The sequence below is a fragment of the Rasamsonia emersonii genome (assembly GCF_000968595.1).
Source record: "Rasamsonia emersonii CBS 393.64 chromosome Unknown ctg1118621762051, whole genome shotgun sequence".
NCBI classification, from domain to species: domain Eukaryota; kingdom Fungi; phylum Ascomycota; class Eurotiomycetes; order Eurotiales; family Trichocomaceae; genus Rasamsonia; species Rasamsonia emersonii.
Window position 1 is genome coordinate 66,988 of NW_013562644.1, and position 16,375 is coordinate 83,362.

The 16,375-nt window shown below is 52.1% G+C and overlaps 6 protein-coding genes across 6 annotated transcripts; 2 read left to right on the top strand and 4 right to left on the bottom strand.

Annotated features, from left to right (window-relative positions):
• Positions 1 to 449: 449 nt before the first annotated feature.
• T310_9270 (Sulfate adenylyltransferase) lies at positions 450 to 2,843 on the bottom strand (the record flags this gene model as incomplete). Its single annotated transcript, XM_013468251.1, has 6 exons — positions 450 to 1,575; positions 1,633 to 1,702; positions 1,772 to 1,917; positions 2,104 to 2,286; positions 2,463 to 2,490; positions 2,675 to 2,843. 6 exons carry the CDS (start codon positions 2,841 to 2,843, stop codon positions 450 to 452), a joined length of 1,722 nt encoding a protein of 573 aa, XP_013323705.1.
• Positions 2,844 to 5,007: 2,164 nt separating this feature from the next.
• Positions 5,008 to 6,055, bottom strand: T310_9271 (Phosphoadenylyl-sulfate reductase (thioredoxin); the record flags this gene model as incomplete). Its single annotated transcript, XM_013468252.1, has 2 exons — positions 5,008 to 5,771; positions 5,875 to 6,055. 2 exons carry the CDS (start codon positions 6,053 to 6,055, stop codon positions 5,008 to 5,010), a joined length of 945 nt encoding a protein of 314 aa, XP_013323706.1.
• Positions 6,056 to 7,167: 1,112 nt separating this feature from the next.
• T310_9272 (Phosphoserine phosphatase) lies at positions 7,168 to 8,696 on the top strand (the record flags this gene model as incomplete). The annotated part of the gene is made up of 3 exons (XM_013468253.1): positions 7,168 to 8,001; positions 8,053 to 8,310; positions 8,373 to 8,696. The coding sequence occupies 3 exons, from the start codon at positions 7,168 to 7,170 to the stop codon at positions 8,694 to 8,696; spliced, it is 1,416 nt and encodes a 471-aa protein (XP_013323707.1).
• Positions 8,697 to 9,704: 1,008 nt separating this feature from the next.
• Positions 9,705 to 10,979, bottom strand: T310_9273 (Lipoyl synthase; the record flags this gene model as incomplete). Its single annotated transcript, XM_013468254.1, has 1 exon — positions 9,705 to 10,979. One exon carries the CDS (start codon positions 10,977 to 10,979, stop codon positions 9,705 to 9,707), a length of 1,275 nt encoding a protein of 424 aa, XP_013323708.1.
• A 1,073-nt stretch (positions 10,980 to 12,052) lies between these two features.
• T310_9274 (uncharacterized protein) lies at positions 12,053 to 13,264 on the top strand (the record flags this gene model as incomplete). Its single annotated transcript, XM_013468255.1, has 1 exon — positions 12,053 to 13,264. One exon carries the CDS (start codon positions 12,053 to 12,055, stop codon positions 13,262 to 13,264), a length of 1,212 nt encoding a protein of 403 aa, XP_013323709.1.
• Positions 13,265 to 13,945: 681 nt separating this feature from the next.
• Positions 13,946 to 16,060, bottom strand: T310_9275 (uncharacterized protein; the record flags this gene model as incomplete). The annotated part of the gene is made up of 2 exons (XM_013468256.1): positions 13,946 to 14,941; positions 14,990 to 16,060. 2 exons carry the CDS (start codon positions 16,058 to 16,060, stop codon positions 13,946 to 13,948), a joined length of 2,067 nt encoding a protein of 688 aa, XP_013323710.1.
• Between the last annotated feature and the right edge of the window lie 315 nt (positions 16,061 to 16,375).

Here is a 16,375-nt window from a genome sequence, read left to right on the forward strand (position 1 = left end):
GGCGTCTGTGCCAATGACAGCGAGCGCCTTAATTCCCTCGACATTTAGCGTCCTCTACGGCCAATATGGTGAGATTTGGGGTATAGATATGATTCCTCACCTGCATATTTACCTGTAGTGTTCACTAGCAAAAAGAGTTGTCTAGCATGCGTGACCCAGTGATAGCTACGTTACATATGCATTGTTTGAAAATAAGACGGAAGAATTGTACTGTACGAACCTCGAACAAGCTTTAGAGTTTCTATAGAAAAACGCCCTGTCTATCTATTTCTTGATGAACAAGTACATATTTTCCAGCAATATTGTCACCCATTATGCAATCCAACCTGGTATCTCATACGTCCATAATAAGAACCGGACTTTGTTTTTTTTTGTTCTTTATAGATTTATGTGATAAATCAGCTGACACGTCTGATAAATCAGATGGCATGCTGCTTTCCGCACTTTATTTACTGACGGTCAAGGAAACCCTGGCTCTCAAGCAGCAGAATGATCTCGTGCACAATGCTCCGAATACTCTGCTTCGACACATCGACGACCAGATCGGCGTTTTTGGGCACCTCGTACGGGTCGTCAACTCCGGTGAATCCCTTGATCTCACCCCGGCGGGCTTTGGCATAGATACCCCGCTTGTCGGTGCGTTCACAGTACTCAAGTGGCGTAGCAACGTGGATAAGGAAGAAGCTGCCCACCTGGGAGACCGTCTCGCGCGCAGCCTGGCGGGAGTGCTCGTAGGGGGCAATGGGAGAGGCGATGACTGCCGCACCGGCCTTGGTGAGCTCAGCCGCGACAAAGGCAATCCGCTGAATGTTGGTGTGGCGGTCCTCTCGGCTGAAGCCCAGCTCGGACGAGAGCTCGTGGCGGACAGTGTCTCCCAGAAGGAGGGAAACTGAACGGCCGCCTTGCTGGTTCAGCGTCACTTGCAGAGCGCGTGCAATAGCATCCTTGCCAGAGTTCATGTAACCCGTGAGGAAGATGGTGAAGCCCTGAGCATAGCGAGGCGGGTTCGACTCTCGCAGAACCTTGACGACCTCGGGGTACGAGAACCACTCGGGGATGTGACCACCGGTGCGAAGACGTCTCCGCAGCTCGGTTCCGGAGATGTCAAGGGTCTTCGTGCCCGGGGGGACCTCATCCACGGGCTTGTATTCGTCGGTGTCGGGAAGATAGGTCACTTGCTGGAACTCGACGACCTCGATTCCCAGTTCGTCCTTGTACTTCTCCACCGCATGCTGGGCGTCATACGGGCCGTAGAACTCGACTCCCTTGGAGTTCTTGCCCGGACCAGCATGGTCGCGTCCAACGATGAAATGTGTAGCTCCGTGATTCTTCCGGATGATGGCGTGCCAGATGGCTTCACGCGGTCCACCCATGCGCATGGCCAGAGGCAACAGACCCAGGACAGCCATTCCATTGGGGTAACGGGGGAGGATGGCTTGGTACACACGCACACGAGTGAAGTGGTCGATATCTCCGGGCTTAGTGAGACCGACGACGGGGTGGATCAAGACATTCGCCTGACGGGCGCGGGCGGCGCGAACCGTCAATTCACGGTGAGCCCTGTGCATAGGATTTCTACGGCCGTCAGTTTGACCATCCTTGGGTCATATTATGGTAACAGGAAACGCATACCTAGTCTGGAAGGCGACAACCCGGGTCCAGCCGAGCTTGTCGAAGTGAGTGCGCAGCTCTGCGGGAGTGTCTATACAATTATTGTTAGAATTCTGAGCTTTGATCGAGACCTTTCTCCATCTGAACAAGATATACTTACAGCGAAGATCAACATAGTCATAGTGATTGGGCTTGTTCACAGCTTCCACCTTTCCACCGACATAGAACTCATGTACCTTGTTGTACAGGTATTTAATCGCAGGGTGCTCCTCATCACCGCCGAAGACCAGCTTCGCCTCTCTCGCCCTGTGCAAAACAAAGAATTGCGACCGCGTTAGCTAGGTCTTCTTACTCGCCTCAGTCGGAGAACACTTGAAACGAAAAGGATAGATGCCAGGTGCAGCCAAGAACCAATGGGATTCCAATTTTCTAGAATTCACCCGGATTGTCCTGCCAGGAAGCAGCACGAAAAATGGCAATGGAAAGACTCACTTGTCGGGGCGGTAGATATCCTCGACAGTCAGGATGGCCAGGTTGCGATCATCTCGGAAATCGCGCAGGGTAACCCGAGATCCCGGCTTTAGTCCCGTCTCATTGATGACCTCTTGAGAGACATCCAATGTAATTGGCATCGAGAAAAGATTGCCATCCGCCAGGCGGAGATTCGTTACGACCCTGGAACAGGAAGAACGAGCATCAGCCTAGTTGTCCAGTGCCCACTCATAACCACTCCAGAATATCCCTGTTGTCTTTGGATTTGTTGCATATGCAGGCAACGTGTCAACATGTGAGTTGACAGGCGCAACTGCAGTATTTTGTATGAGAGGAGGAAAGGATCGGGCGAAGCATACCCATCGTAATCTTTCTCGTTCATGAAACCTGAATTACCACAATCATATCAGCAATCGAGGGAATTAAATTACTTGTAGACATGTTGCTGCAAAAGAATTGTTTCTCAAGGGCCATTGGCCTATAATGGGCAAAGGCAGCCCAGAATGCGGAAGAACAGAAAGCAGGGAAAAGAGCGAAGAAGACACAAAAGTCAGAAAAAGTCACAACGTACCCTCCAGCGGACTGAATCCTCCATTCATGATCAGCTCCAGATCACAGAGCTGACGCTCTGTGAGGACAATGGCAGGCAGCGTCTCCGCCTCTGCCTCGAGCTGGTCATGGCGCGGGGCATCGCGCGCGTTAAGGTCCTTCAGGACACCGCCGTGGGGTGGGTTTGCCATTGCTGGAAGAAACGACTTTTTTTTTCTCAAGAAAACACAAACACCCTTTATCAGATTCTCTCTTCCCTCACGTAGGTGTCCCCAGACAACCTCTAAGTGGTATGTAGGGAGCAACTGGACGGTGAACGACACAAGTAAGCAGGCGGGGAATGGAGGGCGGAGAAGACCCCGACAGCGCAATTGAATTTATAAGGAGCAACCTAGCGGAGAAGAAAAGGAATTAAAAGGACCATCCGCAAAAGCCGTGCAGAAGGAGAAAAAAAGGAAGTAGTAATTTAATAAGTAATCGATTACCAAACCAGGCTGACGACATCCTGGCTGAGCCGGTGGAGGTGCCGGCCTGATCTGGATACTACGCCGTACTTGCTTTTTTTTTCTTTTCGCCTCCGATACGGACCATCCACGTATCGTATCGCACGCCTCCTAGTCTAGTCCAATCCCTGGATCGGAGACGCACCCCTGCCGATCCGGGCCTGTTCTCATACCGTACAGCACTTATCTGATTGACATGTGCTCCGTATGGAGAAAATGAAGTTACGATCGTGATCGTAGAATTGTCTCTACCCAACGATCTTCAATTCCACACTCTGTATCGTCAGTAGTGAAAAGAACTCGAATCTAAGTTTCTGCACTCGTTATCGCGATGTAACCGTTCAAAGGACACGATAAGAGATCAATGGGCCTCCCTCAAGGGGATCGACGCAGCGGATGTAATGCCTGCTCCTCGTGATCCTGCCTCGTGTCAGAAACAGATAGTTTTCGATGGGCTATCGTCGATCTATAGCCACTACCAGTCGCCCATGCCTGAGACTGAGGCGTTTCATCGTGCTTCCCCCGCATCCAAATGCTACATCGGCTATCACCAAAATGTAGATCGACATCGAATGAGCTTCTTCAACCTTTGCAGGCGTTACATAGATAAAGCTGTTGGCACTCCGTACAGTACAAAAGTCGTATACGATTAATAACGGATACTCAGCATAACCAGTGGTACAGTGCTATCCAGCAATCTAACACACCGATTGATTGATTCATCCTGACTGATCTCCGGGGTACGTATGCGGTGTTGCGTACGCTGTCTTGGCATGCAGTCTTGGCGCGCAGGCTCGAGCACCTAGGCTTCAGCTGATAGACATGAGATCAGCTTTAATATCCTCTTAACACGTAGTCTTTAACGCTGTACAAGGACAGGTGCTCTCTACAAAATTTCAGATATTAGTCGTCAGACCGCCTGTCCATTTATTGGACTTACGTGGAAGCTGAAGCGTCATCCACATCATCCCCGGATGTTGCATACCATAAGCAGTAATAATGCAGAGCCATGAAACTCCTTCGATACCTAGGTAGATTTAATATTAATCAACATTCCTAGGAGACGGCACATTCCACCCACATAGCGGGAAAGAACCATCCCTGTCGCCCCGGATAAAGGCGATAGCAGCAAATATCAAGAACTTCAGATACGGAGTACAGTACTCAATCTGCCATAGATACTCTGTAGATCACGATCTCACTGATTACCAATTAAGCGCGTTTCCATTTTCCCAATGTATTTTTAATTTTGAGCCGTTTCCCACTTCCGCTCCGATCGCGGCTCCGGCCGTCTCCATCTCCGCGGAGTCAAAAATCACGACATTCCCGTGACAGGTTGCGTGATTGCTGGCAATCACGTCTCTGATTGGCCCGACAGAAGCGGGTGCCCTGCCAAGGAATGCACGAGCCCTGCAAGTGCCGGCAGATCAGTCAACCGACTCAACGCAGACCACCGAACATCCCGGACACCGACGCTTGATCTCTAAGGCATTAATATTATTGCGGCTGAATATGACTACCAGTCATGTCATGATGACTATTGCTAATCGCATCTACCGGTTCAGTCTATTTAAGTCATAGAGCCTTCCTGAGGATTGATTACTCTCGCAATCCCCGAATGTGTATGGGAGACTATGTGTAGGACTGGATAGATAAGAGACTTGGTTCTCAGGTCTAAAATATAATGAATATTTTTGTCATCCATCTACTCCGTAAACATGTATGTACAAGAAAAACCAAACATGTCATCGCGATAATAACGCCGTCCCAAATGCTCAACGAACCCAGATGTGAGAAAAAGTCATGCCATCAGTCGCATCAAGGAACAATGTCTGGAATCAGGGTATCAAGCTCATTGCTGGACTCCCTCAGTAGGGCCAGTGGTCAACTGGGATTGGAGCGCCTGCGAAAGAGCTTCTTCCTGACGCTTCCGCTCCATTTCCATCAGGTATTGAGCGTACCTGGATCGCGGGTTGTGGATGCCACATTCCGTCTTCGCCTGGCCCTTCCAACGACCAGCCCGCTCGTCCTCGTCCTCCCTCACCGGCTGCGTCGAGTGCCAGTCTCCAACGCTCTTGTAGCCGCGGTCCAGCAGCTCATTGTAAGGCACGTTGTTTTCCTTGATGTACTGCCGCACTTGGTCGAAGGTCCAGTTAGCCAGGGGGTTGACCTTGATGAGACCGGCTTCGTCGACCTCAATAATATCAAGTTCACCCCGTTTACCGCCCTGGCTGCGACGGCGGCCCGTCAGGACCGCATTGACATTCAGTTCCCGGTAGGCACGCTGAGCCGGTTCGACCTTGGCAGTCCAATCGTAACGCTGGTCGTCCGTTTCCCACAGACGCTCGCCGTACTTCTTAGCAAACTCCTCTGCTGTCTCGACGCCAGCAGGCTTGAAGATGTGAATGTTGATGTGAGGATATCGCTTGCGCACCCGATCAACGAGGGCAAGCGTCTCTGGGAAGTGATGAAGGGTGTCGAGGAAGATCAAGTCCACCACCTGCGGCCGGGGGACCTCCAGCTTGGAGAGCATATCAGTAATGACAAGACCGCTCAGGCCAAAGGCCGTGGTCTGATAGAGATTTGGTAGCGTGGTGATGCACCATCTCAGAATGTCTGCTCGTTCGTCAGTTCATGATCATTCTTTGCGAGCACGCAGACAGATGCCCCGCCCCCGCCGATTGGGGGGAGGGGGAGATATCCAGGGTTCATGACTGACCTTTGGGCTCAAGGAATTGCAACTGGCGGTTGAGGAATTGCAGATGAGTTTTCGTGAAAATGACCTCTGGCAGGCTTGCTTCACTGGAGGAGCCACTGGCATAGCCAGACTCTGTCTCGTTGTCTCTGAGATCCACCGTCTCCGTGTCAGACGGGTAGGTCGAGGGTACCTTTGCAGGCATCTTGGATACGGCGGAGACAGAAGAAGAAAATGCCACTTTTGGATACGTATGTACAATTCAAGTCAGGGCCAGGAAAAGAACTGATATCCTCAAGTCTATTTGAGGATTAACAGTCTATCTTCTGGGAAGTATGATGAGGTCAGAGGCTGAGAAATATGAAGACAGGAAAAAGCCAAACCAGCCAACAGTATCCGGGGGAAGTACACTACGTAGGCCCTAGACTGCCTACAAATCCCCCCATGGAAGAGTCCGGAATCGGCAGAGGGCTCGGCTGAGGCCCTGGAGCACATCATCGCGACTCAATCTCTGTGTTTTCACTGTCCCTGTAGAGCCCGGTGGCCCGAATCTGGGAAAAAAGCGCGCCATAGGGCCTGACCGCCTGCCGTTTCGGGGGGCGGTGATGAAAAATCAGCGATGTGCTCATGCCATGTGGAAATCACGCCATTCTTGCACACTAGGTCGCTGTGCCTTGCCGGAGGCTGATTAGATAAGCAGGCTGACAAAGCAGAGGCCAACCACCGTATCGACAGCGTTCGAGAAAACTGTGGATAACTCCAGGTGGATTTATCCTGCGGAAAGCGCTGATCTTGCTTGATGAGCACGGCCCTTACTCGGCATCAGTCTAATAATGGCAGCGAACAGCAACCTGAGGATATGTCAGCAATCATCCTGCCTACATCTACTGAAATGACGTCACCGTCTGTTGACAGAATACCATCCCAGTGTGAAAAAACCCATCTCCATCGCTGTGATTGTGGAATTGCCGTTAGTCATTAAACAAAGGCAACGAGAGACCAGATGGGACGAAAGGATGCAACAGCTTGCAAGTAGGAAATGGCTGAGGCGGGGGAGATGGAGATCTTATCAGCAGGGCTACGATTAGCCTGCGTGGCCCTTGAGGTTCCAGCCAACAGCCCGCGCTGTCACGTGGGGCAAGCTGCGCAACACTGGCGACTCTCCGCCCACGAGAGAATCATACTCGACGGTGCGGACTAGCAACTCAGCCAGTTCCAACCGCCGTCCTTAGAAGAAAGGCCCCGAATCCAAAGCCACCGGGCGACCGGTGCAGTCTGCTTTTTTTTTTCGAATTGATCCCCCGTCCTCTACGGACAATGGAGGCATCGAAGGGTTCCGCTCGTCAAGAGAGACCGGTGCTGCGGCACAGCTCTCTGACCGGCGGATCGTTCATTCAAGATCACCAACAGTACAAACCCGCGACTCCTATATCGCAGAATATCAGTGATGTTCGCCGAACCACCGGCGATTCTCCCTCGCCGCGCATGTTCAACATCAACCCAATCAGTCCGGACCCCTCAAAAGTGACGGAAAGTGGGATTGTGCACAGCATCTTCCCGAAATCTCCCAATCCCCTCCCCGCAGGCACCCCCAAGCTCGTCGCAACTATTTTCTACAAGTCCGCCCAGCCCGTTCACCCAAACCTGCATCCGGATTCTTCAGCCGCTTCTCGATCGGGTGACAGACTGCCCTCACCGTCGGTTCCCGTCGGGTCTGCGCCCACGGTAGATATCGAGAAGCTCCCACGGGAACCTCCGGCACCGGAACCAGAACCATTAGACCATCTATATGGACCGTTTGTGTCGCAATTGTGCCTGACGAGCTTTTTGCAAATCCTCGAGGGTCTCCATACCCCGTATCAGCGGATAAATTCGTCCCATCGCTGTCTGGATCAGGAGGAGCAGCCGCGAGTCGTCGAAGTGACGGTTTCTCCATTGCCCAATCCAGAGTACCTGTCTTTTGAGGATCTCCGCAAACATGAGAATATCTGGCGATTCGAGCGGGAGTGGAACGTCGAGGTGGTGCTACAGAAGGAGAGTGTCTTCCGGCGATATAAGCGCCTAGCAGTCTTCGATATGGACAGCACATTGATACAAAACGAGGTTATTGATGAAATCGCCAAGTTTGTGGGTGTCGAGAAGGAAGTCGCGGTAGGTATTTTTCTCCCCGCAAGCCCTAGAGTATAGCTGATTGCAAAACAGGCCATCACGGCTCGGGCGATGAACGGCGAACTGGACTTCTCTGCGTCGCTAAAGGCTCGAGTCAGCCTTCTGAAAGGCGTCCCCGCCGATGTTTTCGAGAAACTCAAGTCTATTATCACAATTTCCCCTGGAGCACGAGAACTATGCCGAGGATTGAAAGCGCTCGGGTGCAAGCTGGCCGTGCTGAGTGGAGGGTTCCAACCTCTGGCCGAATGGCTAGCCGGCGAGCTCGGCCTAGACTATGCATTTGCAAATCATGTACGTGCATCTCAGCCCACATAAAAACTTCCTTTTGCCAGGACTGATTTTATTACTTGCAGCTCGAGATCGACCCTGAGACGCAGACTCTGACCGGGAACCTGGTGCCGTCCTATCCCATCATCGACGCCGCTCAGAAGCGCTCCCTGCTGCGCACTCTCGCAGCGGAGAATTCGATCCCAATCAAGCAGACTCTGGCTGTCGGAGACGGCGCCAACGATCTGCTCATGTTGCACGAGGCCGGGCTTGGGGTTGCCTGGCGGGGGAAGACCAAGGTGCAATTGGAGGCCCCAACGCGTCTGAACGGGGAGAATTTGACCGATATACTATACCTTCTGGGGCTGAGTGAGGAAGAAATCAAGGAGTTGGTCGCAACTGAGAAATGAAGTTTGGCGCAAAGACGAGACAGGGGTGTCAATCGACATCGACCAGGCATGCAGATAGTCCATGTATATCCGTCTGCCATTGGGCCATTTCTGATTGCGGTGAGGTACTCTGTAAAACCCGACAAGTAGGCTGAATCATATTTACCTCAGCAACAACAATCCTACCAAGTTTATACTTACGAAAGCGAAAAGAAAACAAACAAGCTGATGGAATGCAGTTGAACAACCTGTCAACGATGTGGGAACGGAGGAAACAAGCAAAATGGCGTTTCCTTTCTTTCTTTCTTCTTTTTTCAGCAGCAAATCCGGAGCTGGAGCTGGAGCTGGAGTTTTTAACACAGGTAGGAGATCCATGACATGATATTATTTTCAACGAACCGTGACGAGTCGCACATCTTGGATCAATGACACCCACGCTTGGTACGGTAGATAGGTAGTTTTTGGAAATAAATAATATATTTACCTACACTTGGGTACCTACATGTTAAATCAAGTCTTATGTATCTTTATTATTCTCTCAAAAGTCCTGATGATTTTTTTTAAAAAAAAGGTGGGGGCAAGGGAAAAGGTTGACTCTCCTATAAATCCAACTATCCGAACCTGAGTCATATCTCTATTAAAACATCCAAATTAGCTCAATCGAACTCTATATCTACCTAACATAACGGTAATTGTTATTTATTGTCATGGATGATGGCTGTTAAAGCCCCAAAGTTGGGTGCGACATGACGATTGCCAGGAACAACCTGCCTGGTGACGGCACAATGACCGTTTGAACACCTGTTGGAAGGTGGATTCGTAGTCAAAAACAATTCGAATGAAGGAGGAGGAGAAGAGGAGAACAAAAACCAACAAGCCAACCAAGGCTGACCCGTGAAGCGCCCGAACCCAGTACAACATGCCATGCGACATTGGAAAGAATAAAGCAGGTGTTCACTCCTGTTGGCGTGCAAGAAGAGGATGTATGTGTATGGTACAAAAAGAAATAAAATATCCAGATTAAATAAATCATCTCGTAGCTTCATCGGCAACAACATTCTCCGCCGATACCGTTTCTTCTGCCTTTCCAGTACCGGCACGTCTCTTCTTCAGCACATTCTCGATAAAGGCCTCGCCGGCCTTGTAGCTGCTGCGCACGAGGGGGCCCGATGCGCAGTACAAAAAGCCCATGTCGAGTGCCCGCTGACGCCAGAGCTCGAACTTATCCGGCGTGACGTACTCGTGGACCGGCATGTGCCGCTTCGTTGGACGCATGTACTGTCCGAACGTCACTACGTCCACATCGGAGGCCCGGATTTGACGGAGGGCGTCCCAGATCTGGGCTTCCGTCTCTCCCAATCCCAACATCATCGAGGTCTTGGTGATGAGCGATGGCTTTGCACGCTTGGCAGCCTCCAGAACGCGGAGGGACTGTTGGAAGCTGGCCCGATGGTCCCGAACTTGCGGTGTCAGAGCCTCCACGGTCTCGACATTGTGGGCGTAGACATCCAAGCCAGAGCGGGCGACAAGCGAAACCATATCCAGATCGCCACCGAAGTCACCCGTCAGGCACTCAACTAGGGTGCTGGGAGACTTCTGCTTGATCTTGATGACAGTTTCCGCAAAGTGTCTCGCACCTCCATCGGGTAGATCATCACGATCGACACTGGTCAGGACGACATAACCCAGACCCCATCGGGACAGGGCCTCTGCAGTATTCTCCGGCTCGTGAGGGTCCAGCGGGCCCGGGTTCCGCGAAGTCTTCACACTGCAAAAACGACATCCACGGGTGCAGGTGTCGCCCATCAACATGATGGTCGCTGTCGCCGCCGACTTGGAGCTTCCGCCCCAGCAATCGGAGATATTGGGACACCGGGCCTCCTCGCAGACGGTGTGCAGGTTCAGACCCCGTAGATCCTTCTTGATGCGCTTGTAGTTCTCTGAGTCGGGAATGGGCGTCTTCAGCCATGGCGGCAACCGAGTCATCTCTTTCTTGCGACCGGCGGGTCCGACCATGACGGTCTTGAGAGCGTATGCCTCCGAAGGGTCGAGGGGCGCATTGTCACGGCTGCTGTTGAGAAAGTCGGCAAAGGAGGGGCCTGCATTCAGCTTGTCTCGGAAGGTCGTCGTCCGTCTTCGTGCGGGAGTCTTGGACGGCGAAGAGTCGGAGGTCGGAGAAGAGGTTGCGGAGGGGTCTGGGGAAGCCGTAGCGTAGTGACGAGTCAGCATCATCCATGATGGCTGAGGAGTTTTCAGAGCCTGCGATGCGTAGAGGCATCGCAGCCTGTTTGTTGACGCTGCCATCGCGATCAATAGCCAGCCAGCCAGCGCCTGACTCTGCTGCAGGATCGATGGATTGAGATCTCGGACGCTGCAAACGAGGCCGGTGAGTGGTTAGCTCTCGGGCCGGAGTTGATCCGGAGGTTAGGCGTGCTCGATTGTCGTCCGAGGACAGCCGAGATGAGCCCAACGCAATTCACAAGCAACCAATGACAACCAAACGATTCTCCTGATCAGATCGCTGGAGACACGAGGCTCTGCCTTTGGAGCGGAGAAAGTCGTTCAGAGATGGAGTGGGCCGATCGAGGCCGAATCAACGCCTGCTTCACGTGCTCTACAGACCAGCGAGGTATCTGAGTGGAGCAAATCAGCGGATTTCTTGCTCTAAGACTTCAGGTATGTCTATGTACCAAGGTAACTTTACCTAGGCAGTTTAGCAGCACATCTTAGGACTCTTTTTTTTGTCCATGAGTTCCCGCTCACTGGTCGATTATAGGGTTCTGCGTCAAAGTTAGAATCCTCAATTTATAATATAAGGCGGGTAAGGGAACCCCGGTTTGATTAAAGCACCGCCATTCAATCCCTCCACGAGGGCAGATCCAGCAATCCATCACTGGGATTCTTCTTTCAAAGGTACGTATGTCAAATATGCCGAGGTTCATGGTTGATTGTTCTTGTTAGTTTCTGTCTTTCTCTTTTCCATTACTATTATTGCCCAATCGGTAAAGCCTGATTTATACTTATCGCCGGGAGTTACCGAAATTGGAAATGAGTTTCTCCTTTTAATTTCCTGGCATTTACCAGTTCCGTCTTTGCTTTTCGCCCTCTCCAAAAGACCTCGTTGTCCTCATCATCATCAGTTAATAATTTGTTGCACGTGTGTTTTGATCATGTGAAACTGGATCAGAATTTACTAACGTTGACAAAAGAGCAGTGACAGAACATTCAGTGCCTGATAACACGTATATCCGTGGATGTCTTCTTCTGCGTGAGATCGACTGTTCAAATTTGGCAGAGTGGACAACCTAAGGACTCGATACTGTCTTCTCAGTCCATTCAGGAAGAGACGTGAGTGAGGAGAAAGACCAAAGATCAGCATGCCCAGTGACATCCCTCAATATAATATCGCCCCATTGACGAGGCAATCGCCTCCTCTCGACTTGTCCTCCCCACTGGAAATCGATCCGGCCTTCATCAGAGGTAAAACGATAGTCATCACCGGCGGCGCATCCGGATTCGGCGCAGGTTTCTTCAAGCAGTGGGCATCTCACGGAGCCAATGTCATCATCGGCGACATCAACGTCTCAGCCGGCGAAGAGCTCGTCGCGCAGGTGCGCCGGGGAACTAACAACCCCAACCACCACTTTATCCACCTCGACGTGACGTCGTGGAAGTCCCAGGTCGACTTCTTCCGCGAGGCTGTGCGACTGAGTCCACACCACGGCATCGACACGGTCGTCGCCAATGCCGGTATCAACGACCCTGAGGACTCGTACGTATTCGAGAACCCAAAGATCGACTACGAGAACGACCCGAATCCTCCGCCACCGCGGTTCAGGACCCTCGATGTCAATCTCACGGGCGTGCTCTACACGACTCATCTGGCGCTCTTCTACCTGGAACGCAACCCGGGCTCGAAGCCCTGCTCGTCCACGTCTCCTCCAGGCGAACGAGACAGGCATCTCATCCTGGTGGGCTCAGTCGCGAGTCTGTGCCCGCTCATCACCCAGGCGCCCTACTCTATCTCCAAGCACGGCGTGCTGGGTTTGTTCCGGTGCCTACGCGCCTCGGTGCCCATCACGAAGGGGATCCGGGTGAATATGCTCTGTCCGTATTTCATCGACACGCCGATCCTCAACGTCGGGGCGCGCGTCGCCCTTGCCGGTGGTGCTATGGGCGTCCCTGAAGACGTCGTGCAGGCCGCCACCTACTTTGTGTCCCGGCCCGACATCATCGGGCGCGCCGTCGTGGTCGGGCCCAAGGTCAAGGTCCGCGTGCCCGTTGACCAGGACGGACTCACTGCCCTTGCAGGAGCAGACAGACTCCCTCGGCTGGAGGATCTATTCGAGATAGTCGATCCGGCGAAACATGCTGCGACACAAGAGGGGAAGGACGGCGTGGTCCAGGACCGGGCCATCTGGGAGATCCACGCCCATGACTTTGAGCAGGTCGACCTCTTCACCTACCGCTTGGTGAACCTCCTCAATGCCTTCGGCGCCGCCAGGGGGTGGTACGGATTCATTGCAGACATCGTGGCCGCGCTGACGAGGCCGTTGACCCGCCTCTGGTATGGCAGCGCTCGTAACTAGAAGACTTGGCTTACTGCTCATGGACAGTTTCTTATGAGAGGGGTTGGAAGTGAAAGAATCCCTTTTTCTTTCCCTCTTCTCTATGATATGATATCCCTTAATTTTTTTGTTTTTTTTTTTCTACCCGCTCATTTTCCGCACATGTGGTAAAGAAATTTATCCTGCATTCAGCTATTGAACTTCAATTCCGCTATGATTGCCACGTCTGAAAGGTACTATCTCTAGTCTCACTTTTGTACTTTTTTTTGTAAATACAGGAGTTATATGAAGGAATATATGAAGATCGGAGATCGGAACCTTTTCAAATTTTTGAAAAGGATCACACATGATCTGCTGAAATAAACGAATGTAAAGCCAAGAAATGCCAGAAAAAAATTTCCACGCGCGAAGAAAGAACAGAAGAAAGAATAGGGGGAAAAAAACACTCCATATACTGCGGCATATACTACTGACAGATTAAAATGGGACTAACAGGGAGGTATAAACGACACATGAACAGATGAATCAGAGAGTGAAAGAAAAGGGAATGTTTCAAGTGGCGGCCGTATGTGGCCGTCATCAATAAGAGCGAGAGTTGGGAAGTGATCAAAAGAGAGAGTGAGCGAGAGACTGTGTGTGTGCGTGTGACAATAAACAATCAAACTAAATACTAAGCGGTAACAATAATACAGGATCAAGCTCTTAATAGGCTGGGGCCTTGGACTCGAGGACTTGGGTCAACACCACCATGGCAGCTTTCAGCGTTTCGTCCGACCGTCCACAGATGGTGAAGATCAACTTGTCCACGATCCGGTCCAGGCCCTTCCGGAGCTCCAGGCTCCGGGAGCCCATCAGTCGTTCCGCGATGTGGAATCGAGATGTACTGGGCAAGGCAATGCCCAGGGTTGCTCGTGCCTTTTCCGGCACGCTGTCGAGACGCGACAAGTTGGTTGTTTGGGGTGGCTGAGTTAGAGAGCTGTTGCGTCGATGATGATGAGTCGACGCCATCGACACCAGGTAATTCCGCGCAATCAAAGCCGCGCACAGGTAGTCCAGGAGGTTCTCCGGCACCCCAGGGAAAACCTTCCGGAATTGACGAATCAATGTCTTCTCGTGATTCTGTCGGAGAAGGATGATGACCGGAGAGGTCAACCGAAGCATAGATTTCGGAAAGTCCTTGACCGACATCTCCAGCTGATCCAGCGTCCACTCGTAATCCCACCATTTTTCCAGCGTCTCCTGGTCGACTGTCTTGGGGGATGCGGGTGGAGGGGTTCGCATCTGGGGTCTCTTCTCGAACTCCGGGGAATAAGCTGGCTTTCGCAAGGAAGGAGAAGGACGACTCTTGTAATCATAAGGCTTTTCACCGAACATAACAGAGGGAAAGGAAATATCAGCGGTGAAGGGCGGCTCTGAAGAGTCTCGCATATCTAGTGCACAGTCGACGTAGTCTTCTTCGCGGAAGTCATGATTTTCTTCAGAATGATTCGACTGTTGAGTGGCATAACCACTGTCAGGAATCTCCTGCGGGGTATCAGGACTAAACGCGGAGACTTCATTGTTGCTGCAATTTTCAGGGGTTGATGGTCTTCTCCAAGAAGGCGGGGGGTGAATCTGGACTGAGTATGTTGTCCCTAAAGAGGAACGGCGCGAAATATCCACAAGCTTTGGCTTTGTCTTGCTAGCAACTGCAAACATCTGTACGCAATAAGTAGGAGGTCACGAGACAAAGAAGATGAAACATACCACCGAATTATTGGCCGCTTCAGTATCAATTCGGAGATTCGGCTTCCGACTGTGACTGGTCTGTTGAACAATTTGGCATTTCCGGCGGTTGGCTTCTATGGCCTTCTCGTCCTTGCGCTCCGGAGTGTCCAGAGGAACCCCTTGGAGCCACGACTCGCAGTGGGAAAGATCTCCAGGAACCCAGCTGGCTTCACTGGAAACGGTGCCTGTTCTTGTTCTCTTCTTGCTATTCCCTGACGAGCCAGGAGTGGATTTCGCCTCAGTGAATGGAGTGAGGGGAGACGACGTTGGATTTGGTATGGGATCCTCAGGTGGAATGTTCTCCGTAACTTCAGCTCCAGGCTCCTCCGGCTTCTCCTCCACCTCCCGACATTCCTCATCAACAACATTTGATGGTTCCGTTGTCATGTCGGTCTCTTTCTGTTCTGTTGACCCGGCGGGCATCTGTCCCTCATAGCTGGAGACGACACAGAGCTCACACAGTCGGTCCGAAGGCGTACAAGAACACTTAGTCATGGCGCTCTGCTGATCATCACCCTCGACCTCTCGTTTCGGTGGGGAGGAATCGGGCTTTGATTGTATACGAGATTCTGACAGACTTGGGCTAGGCATGAGCCCAAAAGTCTCAAGAGCGCCGGCTACCAAGTGCTGGTCAGAACGACACGAACGCAGCGGTCGCAGCCCAATGGGCGACTGTAGCGTTCGCGGCTGGTCCTTGGACGAAGCAGAACTGTAGCTATTTTCACACGAAGGGGAGCTCGGTAGCTTAAGCTGAAAAGGCTCTCTCATCTGCCGGACGGATCGAAAGGGAGAAATGTAAATGGGAGCCCGTTCCGTGGCTCTCCGAGATGTGGCAAAGGGCTGCTCTGCAGACTCTGAACGGTAGGAGGTGGACGGAAGGAACGACAGCGATCCATAAGATCGACTTGTTCGTGAAGCGCGGGAGTACACTGAAGATGGGGAGAATGGCGGGCCATTGTCCTGAAGGCACGGCTGACTCTGGTTGAAGTGGCCAGAGTGACACGCAGGAAATGAGTCGCCCATGGGGACGTCAACCTCGACGGAGGGCATCTTGAATGGAACTGCACCAAGTCAAACGAACGGCACAGCGTCGTATCGATCGACTGGGAAGGCAGAAAGACGGCTGACGGCTTCAGGAAGGGAGGGAGGTCCAAGGCCCTTATACGGAGTGAAGCAAGAACCAAGCCGGGCGCCTCCCCCTTGACGGCAGATCTGTAAAACGGCCCGTTCGGAGGCAGATCCTCCCAGGTGGGATGCCATGCTCTCTCGACAACGAGCAAGCCGCAGGAGAGATCGGCTACGAGTGTCCTTGCATACTTGGAGGAGGTGAGCCGTGGCGACGAGGCTGGCCATTGGCCAGGGCCA